This window comes from Gouania willdenowi, chromosome 3 (genome assembly GCF_900634775.1).
Source record: "Gouania willdenowi chromosome 3, fGouWil2.1, whole genome shotgun sequence".
Lineage (NCBI taxonomy): Eukaryota > Metazoa > Chordata > Actinopteri > Blenniiformes > Gobiesocidae > Gouania > Gouania willdenowi.
Genome location: NC_041046.1, coordinates 18,925,688 through 18,947,363, shown reverse-complemented (window position 1 = coordinate 18,947,363; position 21,676 = coordinate 18,925,688). Strand labels below are relative to the sequence as shown.

Here is a 21,676-nt window from a genome sequence, read left to right as displayed (position 1 = left end):
ACCGTCATGCTGCCAATGACTGAATCACATTAGTTTTGCCAATGCCGACTCTTAAAGAGGCAACAAGCTAGTGCTGTACAACTCATAAGTGAGGCTTTGATCATAGATATATACATAGAAAATGAATGCCATTTTGTCTAGGACTCACTACACATATCAACCAACTTCTTTCTATGTAAAAAAACAAAATGCCGATCAAATCCAGCACAATAAAGAATGACTGTGACAGTTAACAATATTCATGACATGAAGCATGGCATTAAAGAAAAGACAGGTGTCTAATTTTGATCACATTACCACAGTTCAATATTTATTTGATAAAAAACTGCGTAAGCTTTAACAGATCAAACAAATGAGGTATCACTTACACCAGACATGGGCAACTGGAGGCCCGGGGGCCACATGTGGCCCTCAGTCTAGTCTAGCGGTGGTTTGCGTATCGCTTTAAGGGACAAATCATGAAATTGAATATTCATATGTGCTATATAGTAGATACTATTATATTACATGTATCGTGTTGGTTAGCTTGTGTGTTTTCAGTTGACTGCAGAACAAATCTACCTACGAGTACAAATAAAGTAACCTGCACTTAATTCATACGATACACTATAATATAATACAATACTAATACATATTGTGATTATATAATAATAACTATAATTACAATTATCATTATACAGTATGACATATAGCATAATACATTACATAAAACTATTGCAATATTATCTACCGTATGTGTAACTGAACACCATTGCTTTTGTTGTAACTAAAATGACACTTCACTGTACTAATGCATTGCAGCAAGTCTTTCATATTGGTAAATATCACAAAATAGTTATTTAATGTGATGGATTTATCAGTCTTCCTTATTATTTAAATGGACAGAAGATAGTTGCGATGCATAGTTAGTTCCGGGCAAGATGGTCACCAAAGTGGAGCTGTTCTTGCAGAGGTAATGGTCATTCTTCTGTATATTTCTATGGTTTTGATATAAGGAATATCTGAATATACTGATTAAAATATAACTAAAAGGAAGGAGAAGCAACCATGTATGCATGTAAGCAGCAAACTAAAATCAGAATTATGGCTAACTGATCATATCAGTGACATTATTATTTAAGGGTGTGTCAATGTCAAGGCTTTGGCTTGATGTTCCACATTGGCAAGGCGAAGAATTAAATCAGGATCAGAAGATAGAAATCAGAGAGATGAGTTCTTTAAAAGATAACCAACAATGTTTCGGCCCTTTGACACTTTCAAAAGGAAAGTTATCTTGGTCATCTTTTTTTCACCCAATCTTTCTACGAGAGTTTAAACTAATAGTTCAAAAACAAGGAGCAAACACTTACTTCAACAAACATATACTCCAACTCCCGGTTCATGTTGCTAGTTTTAGAGCAAACCACCAAGTCATGCTGTGAATCTGCTGGTTCTCCTTAGAGCCTCTGGTGCAGGCGCTAACCTACTGAGCAGTGAGCTCCACAACGTGAAGATGGCTGAAACCTTCTCATTGTGTCAGTGAACACAAACGCTATGTTCACACACCACTGGGAGAGCTGTTTGTCAACAAACATGTATACTTGCTTCTTTTATTGATCACATGGTTTGCAACTAACTATAACTTTTAATACAATAACTTTTAACAACGTGTCAGTGTTAACATTTCTAGTCCATTCTTAAACTAAAAATAATGTAAATCTCTCTCCATCCATCATTCTCTACACAGCTAAGCCTGGTTGAGCTCCTTAAGTTCTTAGAAAATTAATAGAAAACATTATATTCACTCGGAGGTTGAAAGTTTTCAATGTCAGAATGTGTCTCGCTACAGTATATATATCAATATAATTACACGTATCAATAATCAGCAGTGAAAAACAGAAGAAGAAGAAAAAGAGAAAGTGTCTTGGCACAGGTAACAGGGTAAACCTGGAATAGTGACTTGACTTCACAACTAGAGCTAGAGGTATTAGCACCAAGGCATGAAGCGGCACGCTGATGTAATTATCACATTATGGGGTCTGCATTGGAACAGCACTCACTTTGAAATGCCACTACTTACAAAGCTTGATATGAGATATCAGATCTTTGACAGTGTATAAAGGAATTAAACAAGCTAACTACATTTAGGACAATAGAACTTTTGATTTTTAGCCTCTTATCCGATGGCAGAGATGATTAAATCAAGGTTACCTGTAACCAGGGTATGGGTCAATTACATTTTTCAGTTACAATTACATTTTCAATTACCCATGTTCAATTGCAATTCAATCACGATTACAGTGACAAGCATTTTTTCCTTTTACAGTTAAATTAGAATGATAATTTTATTCTCAGGAAGTGAATTACAATTACATTCTCAATTACTAAAGTTCAATTACAATTAATCACAATTACTGAGCCTGAATTAAATAACCTAATGAAAGTTAAGTTTGCTCTTGTGTTAGCATCTCTAATGATATTGGGTCCTAAATCAGCTGTAAAATACACTAAAAAGAAATACACTGAACAAAAATTATAAACACAACACTTTTGTTTTTGCTCCCATTTTTCATGAGCTGAACTCAAAGTTCTAAAATATTTTCTATAAACACTAAAGATCTAATTCTCTCAAATATTGTTCACAAATTTGTCTAAATGTGTGTTAGTGAGCACTTCTCCTTTGCAGAGATAATCCCTCCCACCTCACAGGTGTGGCATATCAAGATGCTGATTAGTCAGCATGATTATTGCACAGGTGTGCCTCAGGGTGGCCACAATAAAAGGCCACTCTAAAAATGTTCAGTTTAATCCCACAGCACAATGCCACAGATGTTGCAAGTTCTGAGGGAGCGTTCAATTTTCATGCTGACTGCAGGAACGTCCACAGAGCTGATTTCTCTATCATAAGCCATCTCCAAAAGCGTTTCAGAAAATTTGGCAGTCCATTCAACGATGGCATCTGGCACGTTGGAGAGGTGTTCTCTTTACAGATTAATCCTGGTTTTCACTGTTTAGGGCAGGTGGCAGACAGCGTGTGTAGCGTCATGTGGGTGAGCGGTTTGATGATGTCAACGTAATGGACAGAGTGGCCCATGGTGGTGGTGGGGTTATGGTATGGGCAGGCATATGTTATGGAAGATGAACACAGATGCATTTTATTGATGGCATTTTGAATGCACAGAAATAACGTGACGAGATGCTGAGGCCCATTGTTGTGCCATCACCTCATGTTGCAGCATGATAATGTGTTGCATTTATATTTTTGTTCAGTAAATCTATCATCTAATTTCTTACCCATCTCCTGGTTACCTTGTTAGGCTTCCTAATCAATGAAAATATAGGTTTTCATATTTTTGATGTGGGCATCTGAGCCAGAATGGAAACATTGTTCCCCAGTTTTGCGTTAAATTATACAGTAGTAATTGACAATTCTCATCGAATTTTCATGGCAATTACAATTACATAGTCAATTATCTGAACTCAGTTGAAACTTAATGACTATTACGACAGCAAAATATTTTTAAAATTACAATTACAAATATGTCATAATTGTAATTAATTATCAATTATAATTGACCCCAACCCTGCCTCTAACTACCACAAGTGGGATATACTTAATAGAGCTGTTATTTAGGAATGTAACGATTCACTCAACTCCCGATAGGATTCGATTCACAATACTGGGTTCACGATACGATTCTCTCACGTTTTCTTTTACAAAATGTGACTGTAGACAAATGATGACTGGAAAATATTCCTATACTGTACTATTTTCCTTTTATTTTTCATTGTCAAAAGAATCCCTTGATAAACTATTCAAAACAATGCAATTTAACTAAAAATAAATCTTGAATGAAATAAATAAAGGAATAATACAAATGAAGAAGAAGCCTATTAATTTAAATTCTGGCTCTATAGTAAACAATGCAAAACTGAATAATAGTTCTTTTTCTTTTTAAAAGTGCAACTGAAAATGTGTTTTGTGTACAGTCATTGCACTGTATTTAGGTCAGATATTTGTTTGGACCAGTGGTTGGTTGGCATGCAGATATTCTAGCAGTGAAGAAGAGATGCTGTGCGCTAGCAGACAGAGCTAATAAAGAAACGGGACGTTTACAGATATTCAAGTAATATTACAGATATTCTTTCGGTGCTAAAGGGGTAAGGAATCATTTATTAACATGTTTAAACTTAAAAGGCGGCCAGAAATAAAGTAGTAGCAGATTCCGCACGCCGCCAACACTTCTGGATAGCGCCCTCTGCTGTTTAAAAAAAGTACTGCGATTAAATTTTCACAGTATCGATGTGAACAGTGATACCTATGAATCGATTTTTAACTGCCTTACGATTAATCGTTACATCCCTACTGTTATTAGATTTTAAGGCCAGTGCTGATCCCAATATTCAAAGTGTTTGCTCATACCAACCATTGGTCATATATGAAATAAGAACATTGATATACACAGGATATATACTGTACATAAATACAAACTCTTATAATACCTAAAATATGAGTTAAGACAAAGGATAACACTACTAAATAAAACAAGGAAGTTAATTTAGTAACTGTCAACATAGGGCAGTTAGGAAAAGGAAAATGTGTGCAAACTGTATACTTCATATATATAATTCACAATATGACAAAAAAGAAGAAAAAAAAATTCCTCCGTCGTCTCGTTACTGTTGTAAAATAAAGACTCCAGCTACAGCTGTGTTATTTACTTTTACTTTGGTGCCTTGTGTTCGGACTGCAGTGTCCAGATGCCAGAATGAATACGTAACGGCATGCACCATTACTTTAACCAGGTTATCTCAGTCCCTGATTTAATGCACATGCTTTCAGTTACACATGGAGGAAGAAAATAAACCAGACACCAGACAATTTAACCAACCACTCACTGAATCCAATGAATTGTGTTCTTATTTCTGCTTTCTCATTGTAATCTCTAAAGTAATATCAACATTGTATAAAACAGGCTTTTAGGGTCACTCGCCATGGTTTCCTTTAACAACTGAGTTTGGTGCTTTTATAACATCTGTGGCCTGCATTGGGTATTTAATGGATGTATTTATGCTCTAATATTAATTTAGTCCTTATATAGTCCTTTAACTACTTCATATAATTGTTTACCTGTATGCATATAAATGACCACAAGTTAAATGTTCAATCCTGTGTATTCGCTGGCTCAGGTTCAACGTTTTGTGCTGATTATCGCCCCAAGATCAAATGACGATTGAACACCACATGAATAGACACACTGTAGCACTGCTGTGTCCGTATTAAAGGGATCAAACAAACGTGCCGTGAACTAGGCAACACTCCATCAAAGCACTTTCACAGGATGTTTTACCTTTCCCCTCCAGTAGCTGGTCATGATTACTCACTGTTTAGTGACATCACTGACTGACATGTGGTCACTTTCTCACCTACATAGTTTGCTGCAGTCAACAAGTACTAATGCTGCATTTTATTGGACCCGGAACTCGGATAAATCCGACAGAACAAATCGGAAAAGTGCAAAGAAAACGAACCTTGCGCACAGAACCCCGACTCAAGAACTCGGGCAGGATCCAAGCACCCCGAGTCGGTCAGAATTACGTTTTAGCAAAATGGCGGTGCCCACCGTTAGACCTAAACAGTCACTTTCTTTTCAACTTTTACTTTTATGTGCCGTCTAATTTGGCATGTGTGTTATTAAAAGTGCAGAATAACTGGTAACTGGTATTTCCATCCCTACTTTGTTCACGTGAACGCCGCTCTGCGTAAATATTGATAACTTATAGTTCAATGCACTCTCTACGGTCTATGGTTCTATGAAGCATGCAGGATTCACCCCGCTGGTGTGTTCAAGTCTTACCTAAAGTGTAGGACGTTTCTCTCTTTCTCTCTCTCTTACCAAAGGAGCTAATATATTTCCCGAGCAGGCATTTTTGCTCCTCAAAAATTATAAAAACAAACATCAGCTTTTTTTCGCTCTTTTCCGAGCTTACTGAATAAAACGCATTTAGCTCGGAGGTCGAAATTGACGACGTGGATCTTTCCGGGTTGCGAGTGCAATCGAATGCAGCATTAACCACACAACAGATGCCAGCATTCTGCAATGATAGAGAGATTTAGGGCTGGGTATCACCAGGTACCTCGCGATACGATACCGTCACAATATTTTTCCCATGATAACAATAATATTACAATACAGCGATTCTGCGATGTGTGTGTGTGTGTACATAGCATATACAATGATACTCTGATATATTTAAAGAAGAAGTTGACCCACCCTTTATAATAAGTTATGTACAGGTTCTTTGTTTCCATGGCTGTTTGCCTTGAAGTTACATGTTATTATACCTCCGCAAAAGAAGTGATATTTTCACCGACATTAATTTATTTGTTTCTTTGTTTGTCCGTTCGTAGGATTACATCAAAAGCACTAAATGGATTTGGACAACATTTTAACCAAAGATAGACCTTACGCCATGGAAGATTCCATTAAATTATGAAGGGCATCTGGATCAATATACTGACACTGGATCAGTTTCCATAACTAAAATATCCCTATCCCTCATAATTGGCAGGAGAAACTTCCAAAAAATCATATCTCAGTTCGTAATTGAGATGTTTTAAAAAAACACAAATTAAAAAAGATGCATTTGGACTTGCTGTATCGTTATTAGTTCCATAAAGATTCATTTTGTCTTCTTTTTGAATAAGTTGTAATGGTTTCACTTATGCAGACAACTGTTCTACAAGAATAGCCTTTGATGCTTCAAAGGCAATTGTTGACAGTCAGAAACATGTCAAGATATCAAAGTCAATTTAGAATAGAATGAAAATAAAATAGAATAGAATGCCTTTATTGTCACTGTAGACATGTACGATGAGATTAAAAAAGCCAACTCCAGTAACAGTGCAAAAACAGTGTAAGGAATAAACAATATATACAATATGAACATAGGACATAAAGTCATAGTACAAAAAAGGAGGTAAGGTGTACAGTCATAGTGAGTATGTACATGTTGCATAATAAATAACTACAGTGCTATATACAGTGTTTACTAGTGTATGTGTGTACGGCACATTATTTATATATACTGTTGTATGATATTGCACAACAGTGTTTCCTAAGGAACAGTTGTCTGAATAAATAAAACCTTAACATATGTATCATTATTAATGAGAATGTTTTTTTATTATTATTATTATTATATTAATGTCATTCACAACAAATTAGGGAGCAGGAGCAGTCTGCACACACAAGTGTAAGAATTGATCTCGCTCAGTGTTTCTCAAATGGGGGTAGGTGATGGCACTACAGGGGGATATTTGAGAAAGAGAGGGTGGTAAATTTAAAAATAAAGAGTCAGTCCTGGTCCCACCCCAGGCGTGATATGACCAGAAATAATAATAATTAATAATAATTATTATTATCATCTAATTCAAATAAAATGCAGTAAAAATAAACATCTGAACTTAAACATGGTCAAAAACTAATTATCACTCATTCATTCCATCATTATGCTCTATTGTTGTTTTTTTCACAGTATTCTGAGCAGAATGTTGTAGTTCGACAAAGGGGTTACTTGGTTCCAGAAACTAGAGAAATAGGGTAAAAGGTTTGAGAACCACTGATCTAGCTATTGTGTGATTTAGTCATGAAGTTAAAAAAAAAAAAAAAAGCTGCAGGTTGTGTGCTGAAAGTTGTTTTTAGCTCCCAGTTATTCACCACCTTGCTGCTACGTCCATATCCTCCATCTGCCCCATTAGTGCTGAGGCTCGCACTGGTCTCAGAAAACACACTCACCTCTGTGTGTGTACACGCATGCTCAGATCAGACTGAAACCAAATGTTTCATTGATGGTGTTTGGGTATTTATTAAAGTGTGTGTGTGTGTGTGTGTGTTGGCTTAAAAAGCATCTATAAGGCTGACTCATGCACACAAAGGGCAGAGTGTTTTCCACTCCTGGGCTGGAAAACTAAACCACAGAGTGGGGTCTTTTAAAACACAACATCTAAAGATAAAGTTAACCTTTGGCTTCGCAGCAGCTACAGCGTCACACACATCCAAACATTCAGTGAAACCATTCAACAGTCAATGGGAGTGTTGTGGAATAAAGCAACCAAGTTCATAGATTCTATGAAGCAGATAAAGCTAAGAAGGAAATGAACACAGCATGTATTATCATAAATCCTCACTGGAGCTTTGGTTATGGTTGGTTTTCAAAAGAAACTTGTGTTTTCCTGTTGCCGCTGCCAATGATCACCAGTGTTTATTTATTTATTCGTTTCTTTCTTTCCTTGCAGGATTATATCAAAACCACGGGTCTTGACAAAAATTTTGACCGAAGATAGATCTTACACCATGGAAGATTCCAGTATATTTTGGAGGGGATCTGGATCAAGTAAACTGATTCTGGATCAGTAATTCTGGAAAATTGAAAAATCCCTATCTCTCTCTTCAATGGCAAAATTTGAAAAATTCTTATCTCGGTTCATTACTGACTGATCTTTATGAAATTTGACTCAGGTACAGTATCAGGGTTCTCACCAGGAATTTTTCAAAGCATAGGAGGATCTCATGGTGCATTTAGTGAAGTAAAGCTGAAGTTGTTATTTCACTGTCTCTTTAAGTCTGAACACGTTTCTACCAGACGGTGTTCCCATCCATGTGAGCGTGTGTAGAATGATCCGTTGTGAGCAGTGATAGACCGATACATCGGACGTTGTGGCCTGCTTTGTTCGCCGATCCGCATTATTTACAGAGAGCAGAAATATTTTTTACTTCTTCTTCTACATCACCTGTTTTTAATATTTGTTAAATATTTTTACTTGTTGTTCTATCTGACCTTTGTTCATTTCAATAAATGTTCCTTTTTTTTTTAAAATTGAGACTTGTACCATTTGTTATCATCATTGTGTCATTTTTATGATGTAAATTGAGGGAGCAAAAGTAGTACCGGCTACAAATATCGGCAGTCTGCATCGGTCATCGGCTAAGGCTGATGGGAAGAAAAAAAATCAGCATCGGCATCAGCCCTAAAAAAAAAATCCATATGGGTGTATCCCTACTACTAACCAATCATTGAAGTCTGCTGGCCTCTGATCTGGGGTGTACCTAATAAAGAAGGCTCTACATCTTTGAAAAATGATGCTGCGCTACACTCAGCCTCAAAGAGGAGAGTCAGCATCAACCATCCTTGTTCTGCAGCTCAACACAGCAGCTGTCAGAGCAGGGTGGGGGATGGGCTCCATTACTAACACTGAGATGTTTCCATCTATGCTGCACAATTGCAGCCACTGGCATTTGGATGCACAATGACCTTGTGAGCTTCAGGTGCAGCAGCAGCAGCAGGCCTCTCCATCATCAACAGCAGCATCAGCAGCAGTGTTGTTGTTGCTGATGCCTCCAGGGCCTCCAGCATTACTGACATCCAGGGATGCTCATGCTAAGACAGGGAGGATGCTAACGTGTTGGGATGCAGCATCCATGCATGCTACAGATAAGAGAACCAGTCAGACACACTAGGATGAAGGTGCTGAGGCAGTGGCTGGAGCTCAGTGTTATCAGTGTTAGAGAGAAATCAGAGTCTCCATGATGGCAGGCACCGCCTCTGCATCCTTTAGCCCCAGCACAGGAGGATGAGGCGGGAACAGGCCAGACTAAAGCAGGGATATCACTGCAATTACATGCGTTTTTATGACCTTTTCAGTCAAACACTGTTACCACAGCAACAACCATGACTTATGGGAGGATTTCTATGGCAGTACATCAGTAGAGAGTCACTGGATCTTTGTCGCATTGGTTCACCTTGTTGTTGTTTTTCCCTGTTCTGACAGTGTTTCAGAATAAAAGCACAAGGACGTTTTTTTAATCTCTAATCAAACCTGACATTGAGCCCATGCTGGAGCTGAACATGTGTGATTCCTCAGCGGTGGAGCCCACGGTTCTTACCTTTGTGTACAGTTCGGACGCTGCCATGGCGGTCACTCGCTCCATGTCCTGGCTTCAGTCCGGACCGTGGCTCCGGCAGGTCTCTGCGCTGCCCTGGACCCGGCGTGTGGGCGCATGTAGCGGGATACTAGTCCTGTGAGGGTACGGGACACAGCGGGTAGCGCGTGTTCACCTGGAGGGCTGAGGACTGCCGGGTTTAGTAGACTCACTCACTCACTGAGCATTGTGGGTACGATGGATGAATGATTCAGCCCCATAGCACCGACTCAGGTCTGTGGCCAAACAGCGCCCCCTGCTGGGCACTGCTATATAACAGGGATTTTTGATTACGGTCTTTCGATGAAGTGGATCGACTTAAAAAAAACTGTATTCGCCTTTAAAAAACACTTTGTTTACATGTTGTACGGTGGAAGTAGATTTGTGTCGTTATTATTCAATTAAAAAAAAAAAAACCTTTTCATTAAAAACAAACTTCACTCAAATAAAAAATCATTTCACTAAAAAAAAAAAAAAAAAAAAAAAAAAAAAAAAAAACCTTTTCAATCAAAAAAAAAAAGTTTCCTTCAATCAAAAATTTATATTTTCAATCAAAGAAAAATGCCAAAATAAAAAATATTTAAGACACAAATAATTACATTTGAACACTTTTTTTTTTTTTTTTTTTTTTTTTTTTAATTGAAGTAATCTTTTTTGTATTTGTGCCACATTATTGATATTTTTTCTTTGATTGAAGCGAAAAAAGTTTTGAAGCTCTATTTTTTTCATTCAATGTTTTTTTCTTTTTAAATTGAATAATAAAGACACAAATGTACTACCCATAATATGGCCCAAATACAAAAAAGTTAACCAATAAAATAAGATGAAATAAAAACGTTTCAATCAAAGAAAAAAAGTGTTCAAATGCAATTATTTGGGTTTCAAGTATTGTTTTGCGTTTGAAAACATTTTTTTTTTCTTTGATTGAAAATGTTTTGTTTTTTAATTGAAGTAATCTTTTTTGTATTTGGGCCACATTATGGACAGTACATTTGTGTCTTTATTATTCAAACAAAAAATAAAAATAAAACATTTCAATCGAAAAAAGCTAAATTCAATCAAAAGAAAAAAGTGTTTTGATGCAAAAATAGTAATAATTTGAGCCCCAAAAAGTTGCGTTTGACAACTTTTTTCTTTGATTGAAGTGAAAAAAGTTTTGAAGCTCTATTTTTTTCATTCAATATTTTTTCTTTGATTGAAGTGTTTTGTTTTATTTTATTTTATTGAATAATAAATACACAAATGTACTACCCATTATAGGGCCCAAATACAAAAAAGTTTACTTCAATAAAATAAAAATAAAAACTTTTCAATCAAAGAAAAAAGTATTGAAATGCAATTATTAGGGTTTCAAATATTGTTTTGCGTTTGAACACTTTTTTATTTATTGAATGAAGACACAAATATACCTCCATATTGTACCATATCATCTTTTTAAATATCGGTATTTTAAAAAAGGAAGAAAAACAAAAAACCGTGATTTTTATTTTTACATGCAGTACCAGATCTATCCATAGAGGGCGCCAGTCCCTCACAGGTAGATCCAGACTGTAGCTAACCACTGTAGCTAACCAGTACCAGAGGGGTATTCCATAAAGGCCGGTTAACAAACTCTGAGTCTATCCATAAACTCTGGGTCAACATACCCCGCGATGGGAAACTCTGGGTATCGGATTCCATTAAAGCTGGTATGAAGTGGGTTCATCAACCCTGAGTATGTAAACCTTGGGTTACTGATGTCCACGCGCGCGACAAAAAGCCATCATCAATGGATCAGAGATCTAATCGAGCTGCCATGGCAACCAAACGGAAAATAGTGATTTATTCACCGTAATGGGTGAAATAAGCAGGTGTTTGAGGAATATGAGCCTGTTCTAAAGGTGTGTTCAGTCTTCAGTGATTATAGTGGCTTAAATCACCCGTAATTCGTCACACTTTTTGGTCACTTCATCACTTTATTGCTTCAGTGACGACCAGGTTTAGTTCACTGACAATGTTGCTATGGTAACATACTCAGAGAAGAACATACCTCGCTTTTTGGAATGGGATACTCAGAGTTTCCCTCATTTGAGCCTGAACATACACAGAGTGTGAACATAACCCGCTTTATGGAATACCCCTCTGGTCACCTTTTTAAATACTGGGCGTAAAAAAAGAAAGAAACCTGACATTTTTTTGTGTTTACTTGTCGCACATTATTTAATAACTTAAGAGAATGTGTGTTTTTTTGTTTTGTTTTGTTTACATGCAGTACCAGATCATATGGAATCCCATTCCCACCAGTTAAAAAAAAGCTAAATAATATTTATTTGAAAAATAATAGTTATTTACCTTTATATTCATTATTATTATTGTTTCTTCGTTATTTTTCTGTTCACACCAAAAACCAAGTTAAATTCCTTGTACTGTTTTTAAACTGTATTTGATGATTAAAAACCTTTCCGATTCTGATAATTATGAGAAACTATCTCATAATTATGAGATACTAAGTCATCATTATGCAAAACACTACCTCAGCATGTGCACGCTCACAAGCTGTGTTTAACACACTGACTCACTAGAAATGTGTTGATGTTTTGGCACCCTGCGATAATCTAAAAGTGAACTTTATGAACATTTCAGAAAATATTTTTCTCTTTTGACAAGATCTTAAGAAATATAATTATTTAGTAGTTTTTCTGAATTAAGTTTCATTTTTACCAAACAAATGTAAAATCTGTTTTGCTAATTTTATTTATTTATTTTTTTTGGAGGGGGTGGGGGGTGTCTGATATTACTCCTCCAGGGATAAAGAAAAAATACAAATATATCTAGACATTGAAGTAAATATTTTTTTGTATTAAAAAGGAAAACATACAAGAAAATTATTTTGAAAGTGATCAACCCTAAACATTTTGTCTACATTGTTACTACAATAAGTTCATTTTTTCTTAGGTTTTTACTATATCATCAAAAGTCTAAACCTGATAACTCTAGCAACAGTAAAATAAATTATTCTTTAGTATTTCAGATAAACCTTCCAAACCACTGTGTTCTGATAATGGTGAGCAGGGTTAGGCCTGGAAGGTCCATCACACAGACACATTCACTAAATAAAATTAAAGGAAACAAGTATTGATTTTCATATTTTCAATCATAATGTTTAAATGTGACTTTGACTGGTCTTCATCCCTGTGGAAGCATGTCTAACCTTTACTTATGTCTTCTTTAATTGACTATAGGAATTCTGCACCACATAAGCTTTATCTGGATAAAGCAATGCCATGTTTATAGAGATAAATATATAACGTTCCAAAGCCTGGGCTAACAACACATAATAATCTAGTGATACACAAACCAATCCAGATTAAATCTGCCTGATAAAAGACATTTGTATCAAAGTCATAGACACATTAATGCAGGTAAATATTTGTGCAAAACTATTTTATTTACAAAACCCAAATGGCACGACGTGACAGCAGGACAGCCGTTCACATGCACAGCTCATCTTAGCATTCAGTTACATTTTACCTTTTTTTCTGTTTACACCCTGGAACAGCATTACACAGGGCTGCAGATCCATAAAGAACAACAAAGACACTTTCAATTGTTTCTCCCCACTTTTAACAAGAAGTCACACCTCAGCATCTTGTTTTTGAGTGACTTGAGGACCCATGACTGGTCCCCACAGATAAGATTTTAGCTTAGCATGTCTCATAAAGCCCTGTTGAGATGATACACTGCTGAAAGTTGTGACCCAGTAGGTCCGTGTCACCATAAACACAGCACCATCATTCTGTAGAGTCATGACACCTGAACACCTCAAATGAAGCAACACTTTTTTCACTTCTTCTGTTCGCTAGATAAAAACAAGTTTCAATTGAATGATGAAAAATGCCATTTCTGAGCCTGTATCACATATTCATTCTCAGATTACTCTTTATGATCTAATGTTTGAATAGAGGCGGAGCCAAACTGAGACAGTGGCAATCAAATCTTTGACAAAAAGGGAATTTTGGCCTTTGAATGTCTACAATCACTCAAGCATATTAACAGCATTGTTTAAAATAAAGACATACAGTGAATAACATGAACCAAATGGAATCTCTAAAAACGGACGCCCGCCCTGTGCCAAAGAAAAAGAAATTTATACACTGTATATATATTTATATATATGTACACGCTAACACGCGAACACTCCCAAACGTAGTCTTCTGCTTTCTCCTCTCCCATAAACACAGACACTCACTGACCACTCATCACTCTCACATAGATGTCCTGTCCTTCAGTGTATTCTACAAGAAAGCAAAGCTAAACCAAAGGAAAGGGGGAAATTATGGAGGTAGATTTGAGCTTTAAGCAAAACAAAAATCACTTCAATCAAAAAGAAATATTTTTAAAGAAAAAAAGTGTTCAAATGCAAAAAAACTAATTGAGACCCAATTTTTTCTTTGATTGAATATGTTTTTTTATTGAAAATGTTTTTGTCTGATTGATGTCATCCATTTTGTATTTGGGCTGTATTATGGGGGGTAGATTTGTGTCTTTAGTATTCAATCAAAAAATAAAACATTTTAATCAAATAAAAAAAAATTAATAAAAAAAACAATAAGTTTTAACTATTTTTGGGGCTGAATCTTTTTTGTGTGTTTAAACACTTTTTTTCTGTCAATGAAATTATTTTTTTTTAATTGAATAATAAATACACAAATGCACTACCCATAATATAACCCAACTACAAAAAATATGACTTCAATCAAAAAACCTTTTCAATCAAAGAAAAAATGTGTTCAAATGCATTTTTTATTTATTTTTTTGCATTTGAACAATTTTTTTCTTATATTTAAAATATTCATTTTTGATTGAAGTGGGGGTTTTTTTAATGAAAAGTTAAACAACCTCCATAGAAAACACAAACTAACTGTAGTAATGGGCTGATAGAAACCAGTATGTGAGAATAGAAGCAGGAGAGTCGGGGTCAGATGGGGCTGGAACTAAAATGAAAAGGAATTTACAGGATCAGCTTGGCCCCGTTTAGTGAGCGTTCAGGAGGAGGAGGAGGAGGAGGGGTAATGTTACATCTGAGTAGCGAGGGTTGGGGCTGGGAGGAGCTAAGGGCTGTTGCTGATGCATCAGCCTGCCAGTTTACTGGCCACCAGTGAGGGTTTCCTCTGAGGCAGGTCCTGGGGGGTGGGGATGTGATCCCCAGTGATCTCCGTCTTCTCAGGTGCAGCCGTGGGCAACTGCTTATTCTTTATCGCTTTAGCCATGTTGTAGTCGCCAGAGTCAAAGTATTTTTGCTATAGAGGGAAAAAAAGATGCTTTAATTACAGAGTCAAACAGAAAATAAACAAACCAAATAGACTTTATACAATTACTAAGTAGTTCCACATTTTTAGTAATGTAGCTTGCATCCCTCACTTCATGAATAACAAATAAAAATCCTGATGACTTTACAGCAGTGGTTCCCAAGCTTTTGCGGGTCAAGACCCCATTTTAATATCATACATTTCTGGCGACAGCAGCGACATTTTTTTTCTAGAATTAATTTTTGATCATGTTTATTAAAGTGTGTTACAAATACAGAGTAACCAGGATTACTGAACAAAGTGACAAGATATTTTTATTCTGCAGAAAGTTTAAGTATAGAATACAGTGTATTGATATTTATTGTGTGTGATGTGTTATTTCATAAATAATCTTAAAAAGGTAATTTTAATCAGTAATTTTTTTTAAAACAATTTGTAGACATTTCAGGCGACCTCGTTTAAATTCCAGGACGACCCCAATGTTGAAAAACACTGCCGTAGACCCTTACTGCATTTTCATCATTTTCTCTAAATTATATACTGTAAGTAAAATAGATTGATGCAAGAGATATGCATGTGTTTGGAGCTGTTTTTTTGTTTTTAAATGAACACAAAAGTGACAAACACCCCATAGTGTGAAGGAACTACTGACCATAAAATAAATGCATGAAGATAACACAATGAGTGCCATTTTGAATTAGTTTGAAACATTGTCAACCAATGTCTGACTATGATATAAGGAAACCCTTCCATGATTATTTTAAGTGGGGCAGTGATGGCACATTACTGTAAATAAGGAAGTGGATAGATAGAAATATTAGAGACGATAGAGCAAAGCAGTTAATAGATGGGTTTTCATACTTTTAGAGTGTGTGTGTGTGTGTGTGTGTGTGTGTGTGTGTGTGTATTCCTTGTAGACTTATTTCCATTATGTTTCATGTACCACCTCAGGTCACAGCTCTTCTTTCCTACAATACAGGTTGTTTCTTTCTGCAGCCTCAGCTGCATACGTAAATCCTTTAAAAGAGGAATGCAGTACAGCGGAAAACATGAGTGCCATTTTGAGACAGAAAATATGGAGATCCTTCACAAAAACAGTGATAAATGTCACTGAGAGTAGGAGAGCTGCTTTCTAAAGATAATAAAAAGCCTGGTACAGTTAATGCAGCATGGTGCCATAGACACGGCTGCAGTAGAGAAAAGTGAAAACACCAGAATTGATGGCGTTGGTTGTGTACATGCTGAGAGGACGGCCTACAGCATTCCATGTGAGAGGGAGTGCCGTAATACAGAGGCTTGTGTTTCACACCAGAGATGCAGATGAAAAAAGGATTTCATTCTGATGGTAAATCATCAGGGACAGAGCAGAAAGAACCTTTTATTTGCAAAGCATAATCTGATTTAAAAGCAAAACTAAAGAAAAACTACAAAATTAATCTTAAGATTTTCTTTTTTTTCCTAATCAGCATGCAAACTCAAAATGGGAACTGATTCCTGTTATGGCCAGAGGATCCTGATTTTCAAACAGTGTCTTTAAGAGAAAGGAAATATTGGAGACTTTGCTAATGCTTTTGCTAACTAAACTGTGAGTTTCACAATATCTGGGGTTTTTTCTCCATATTTCAGAGGAAAACAAAGTGTAAATGTAAACACGCTGGACTTCTCCTTTAAAGTTTCAATAACAATGACACAGTTAGTGATCGACACCACAGTCACAGTGGTTGAGAAAAGCTACCTGTCCTGCATTTACCAAAAAGGATTTGTTATTCACAAGGAGAAGTCGATAAGGCAGGGGTGTCAAACTCATTTTAGTTAAAGGGCCATACACGGCCCAGTTTGAAAAATCCAGGTTTTTGGTTTTTGTGAAGGAAAAATGCACAAATTCAAACAAAATACAGAATGTTAAGCAATTGGTAAAAAAAATCCTTGATTTTGCAACTCATTTTCTCAAAATTTGCAATGTAATTTGCCAGAAATGTGTGGGATAATTTGCGAGAATTTTTCAGCTTTTTAAAAATAATTGCGATTTAATGTCACTGTAAATAATGTAATATTGCATTCCAATCATATTTTATCTACAACTTATATGGTAAAAAAAGTCCTGTTTTTGCTGTAATTCAATTTGAACGAAATCTTCCTGCGGGCCAGACTAGATATCTGGTGGGCCGAACTTGGCCCACGAGCCTTGTGTATGACATATGTACGGTAAAGTGTCCCAAGTAAAACTCGCTGTAAAAAAAGAAGGTAAGTATCGCAAAGTTCTAAATTTGCTAGAACAGTGGAGGAGGTAGTAGATGAGGTCAGTGGGCACGCACTGTAGCTGTTCCCACTCAATGTTCTTGAAGCCAAAATACAGCGCTTAGTGGTGCAGCCATCTTGCAAATTTGACATCATTTGGAGCCAGAGTCTGCGCAGTAGGGTCCTGCGGGAGAAATCCTGGTCACACGCCACAGCCATTTAGCGTACTGCCCAATCATCAGCTCTCACTCATCATCATATGATGTCAAATTCAGTTTTTCAAACTTAAATACCTTATTTAAAACAAACCACGCAGAAAAAATAGCACTTGAACACAATGTAGGGTGATAATAACTGTCACGAGTATTTCAACTTTACACTTTGACCCAAATTCCATCCGTTATCATTGAGGAGGCGGGGTGTATGACCTATACTGCAGCCAGTTTGCAGGGGGAGCGCTAAAATAATAATAAAAAAAGCTTAACTCTCTCGGGAGGATGTTTCGTCCATCTTTTTTTTTTTACAATCTATGGTCCAGGTATTGATACAACCATAAGCACTCAAGACGATCTTCGGCTGATCCTGATTGTATGTTACACACCGTGAGAAGTTTTAAGGAAGTGAAGGATAATCCAATCAAAACAGCTGGGGGCGGGGTCAGACGTCGACCCCTCCTTTAAGTCCGACACCGCCCCATTCTGCAGTCCGCAGCTAGGACCTTCTGAAGTGTCCTATAGTGCTGTCCCAACAAACAGTGAGATTAAATCTGCAAACCCTTTAGTTACTCAACAACCAATATTGGGATTGTATTGCACTCTGACAGTATCGGACACTGCTCTCAAATAAACCCGCAGCATTTATCAGACAAGTCTATAAAAAGTGGTTTAATTACCCCCTTCTGCAGACGTTTGCGAAGTAGATCAGAGCCTCCTGGCCTGTGTCCTAAGTTTGGGTATCTGGCCTTCAGCTTGGCCTCCTCAGCTTTTACCTGACTGATCATGTTGTCCTGGACATCCTGAAAACAAGCAAGAGAAAAAAAAAAAAAAAAAAAAAAAAAAAATCATCAATGTAGTGAACCATAGTCGCACCATTAACACATAACAGTAGTCTATACATTATGCATTATCAGTGTTTAGCACCTAAGCCACAATGACTAAGCTACACTTTATCTGCAGGCTAGCTAAGGCTAACCGTCTAGAGCCCTTTAGTTTTACTCTAACCCGGACTCATTTAAACTCGTTCAATATAGAGCGTCACAAACATCTAGTGGTATTGTTTTCAAATGCTGTAATGGTTTAAGAACATAGATTATGAATACGGTGTGGCCAGGCTTGGAGGGAGCCTGTACTGCTGTATGGCTAAGCTAACATGCTAACGGTGATATTTCAGAGGGTGAATGTCATGACGCTTGCTAATATCGACAACCATGCTATCATTTAAACTGGCCTGTTGACAGTCTACTAACAGCACAGTGTGGGTAAATACTGTGGGTGATAATATTATGGGTTAGAGGCTGCCGGGACTGATGTGTCAACAAAAGGCGAGAAATAAAAAAAACCCAGTTGCTAAAGTATGCTAAGCTAACGCCACAGTACGGCAGTGGTATGTTCTCTCACCTCCACCGACGTCTCCTCGGTGGGTTGTCTGTCTTCGTTGTCTCCAGACATTACCACGGTAAAGTCCTTAAGAGTGTGAACAAGTGTCTCTGTGCTGACAACAGCGGAACACAAATCTGTCCGACTCTCCGTCCTAGAGTCACAACTGCTACTGCTCTGCTCGCTGCTCTCCCGCACTCCTCATAGGTGCCAGATCCTTCCAACCATTCCCCGCCCCAGGAATGTTAAAAACTACTACAAAACAGCTGAGGTAAAATAACTAATACAACATTAATACTCAAGAAGATCAATTATACGTTTTTTTTAGTGGACCATTTTGTTAATGAAACTAATTAGGCCAGTATACTGATCTAAAAATGGAATGAATTTTAAATGTATCCAATCTGGCAACGCGAGGCATACTCATCTCATACGTCACATGCGGAGACACCAAGCGCGTTCACGACTGGGGTCCTCCTGTCGGGAACGGGAACGTGCTTGGATCTGCGTTGCGTAACAGGGTTGATCAGCTGTGAGGGCCATGTGCACTGTGACAAATCAGCCTGTTTTTAGTCATTAATCCTCAGATCTGCAGCATGGATGTAATGCTACAACCATTAGCACTGTGTACACTTCACATGCAATGTTTTCTCTCAATGAATTAACTTTGTTTACAGCGTTCGCACAACACAAATATTCTCAGGTAGCTTGAATTCACCTTGATTTACAGAATAACTTCATTTATTGTGTCATAGTTATAAAGGTTATATATTTTAAAATAAATGTCCCAAAGTATGCAACAGACTGGTATATATCTACTGTTAAAGAATGTTTTTTAAAAATATATATATAATTTAAATCAGTGTTTCTCAAATGGGGGTACGTGTACCCCTCGGAGTACGCGATGGTACTACAGGGGATACTTTAGAGAGGATGGAAAATGTAAAAATAAAGTGTCAGTCTTGATTCCACCCCAGGCGTGATATAGTAATAATAATAATAATAATAATAATAATAATAATAATAATAATAATAATAATAAGAATAATAATAAGAATAATAATAATAATAATGGCTTGGATTTATATAGCACTTTTTTCGAGGAGACTCAAAGCGCATTACAGAAACCATTAATCCATTCACACCAGTCACTCAAATCAGTCATACCAGTGGTGGTAAGCTACAATGTAGCCACAGCTACCCTGGGGCATACTGACAGAAGTGTGGCCGCCATTTCACGCCGACAACCCCTTTGACCACCACCAACATTCATGAACAATTCATACAAGGCAATGTGGTTGAAGTGCCTTGCCCAAGGACACAATGACTCGGGATTTGAACCCCCAATCCTTCGGTTTACGGACGACCCATTCTACCACTGACCCACAGTTTGTGACAGGAAATGATTAAAACTATAAAAAAAATAAATAAATAAAAAAAAAAATCTATTCGTTTTTCAACCTTAGGGTCGGGACCCCGTGTGGGGTCGCTTGAAATTTCTGAAAAATTTAAATTGATTTTTGAAATGTTTTAATTCTTCTTCTCCTTATTTAGTTATTTTTTTTTAAATTAAAACAACACACACACAACTGTATTCCTAAACTTTCAGTTTGTGAAATATAAAACTACTTCAACTAAAATGCAGTAAAACATATTTTTTGAAATTCTTGATATGAAAATGGGGTCACGATCCAAAAAAGGTTGAGAACCACTGCACTAAAAAGTCTTTTATTCATCTTATTTACAAAATGAGATTCTTTAAAATGTGTGTTATCACTTATTTTATTCCATCATTATTCTCTGTAGTTGTTTTTGTTGTTTTTTTTTTTTTTTTTTACAAAATGTTATAGTTGAACAAAGGGGGTACTTGGGTTCAGAAATAAGAGAAATAAGGTACTTGAGCCAAAAAAGTTTGAGAACCACTGATTTAAATGATGACTTGTATAGTCAATGGGTAGTCCATGTTATTGTACTTGTCCACAGCAAGAGGTCACAATATTGAATTAGTATTGTTATCATAATCAATTTTTAAAAAGTTGCTTCAACCCCAAAAATATTTTCAAAATCTTCACTTAATCAAAAATATTCAAATGAAAAAAACTGCATTTGAAATCTTATTTCTTTGATTGAAAAGTTGTATTTTCCAATTGAAGCGAGTCGTGTGATTGAAGTCACCATTTTATGGGTAGAACATTTGTGTCTTTATCATTTCATCCCAAAACATGTCACGTCAATAAAAATAATTATTTCCAATGAAAAACCTCGCTTCAATTAAAAAAACCTTTTCCATCAAAAAAATGAAAGTGTATTAATGCAAACAAATATATGTTTGCATTCATATATTACTTGTGACTATGACTTAGAATAAATGACACCGATAAACACCAAAGGAGAAGTAAAAATCTGAAGGCACAGCTTTGTGCAAAATAGCCTTTATAACACGTGTTATCACACATATCATGTGCAATATCTGTAAATGTGCATGATTATTCACTAATGCCAAATAAAGTGTGACAAAAACAACTATATTACCCGTGAAATATTTATTAATGAAATTAAATTAGGTATAGAGTTTGCCTCTGTATTATGAAAT

General features: G+C 36.4%; 2 protein-coding genes across 14 annotated transcripts in view; both read right to left on the bottom strand.

Annotated features, from left to right (window-relative positions):
- myo5aa (myosin VAa) overlaps positions 1 to 10,176 on the bottom strand; it is a 76,515-nt gene extending 66,339 nt beyond the window's left edge. For all 13 annotated transcript variants that reach the window (XM_028443157.1, XM_028443161.1, XM_028443162.1 and 10 more), the window contains exon 1: positions 9,927 to 10,176. In XM_028443157.1, coding sequence (XP_028298958.1) covers positions 9,927 to 9,971 — 45 coding nt within the window. In that variant the 5' untranslated portion in view covers positions 9,972 to 10,176. The remainder of the gene's footprint in view (positions 1 to 9,926) is intronic.
- A 3,190-nt stretch (positions 10,177 to 13,366) lies between these two features.
- Positions 13,367 to 19,294, bottom strand: arpp19a (cAMP-regulated phosphoprotein 19a). Its single transcript, XM_028443171.1, has 3 exons — positions 19,105 to 19,294; positions 18,381 to 18,503; positions 13,367 to 15,241 (listed from the first exon to the last, which is right to left on the bottom strand). The coding sequence occupies exons 1-3, from the start codon at positions 19,153 to 19,155 to the stop codon at positions 15,074 to 15,076; spliced, it is 342 nt and encodes a 113-aa protein (XP_028298972.1). The 5' UTR covers positions 19,156 to 19,294; the 3' UTR covers positions 13,367 to 15,073.
- Positions 19,295 to 21,676: the final 2,382 nt, after the last annotated feature.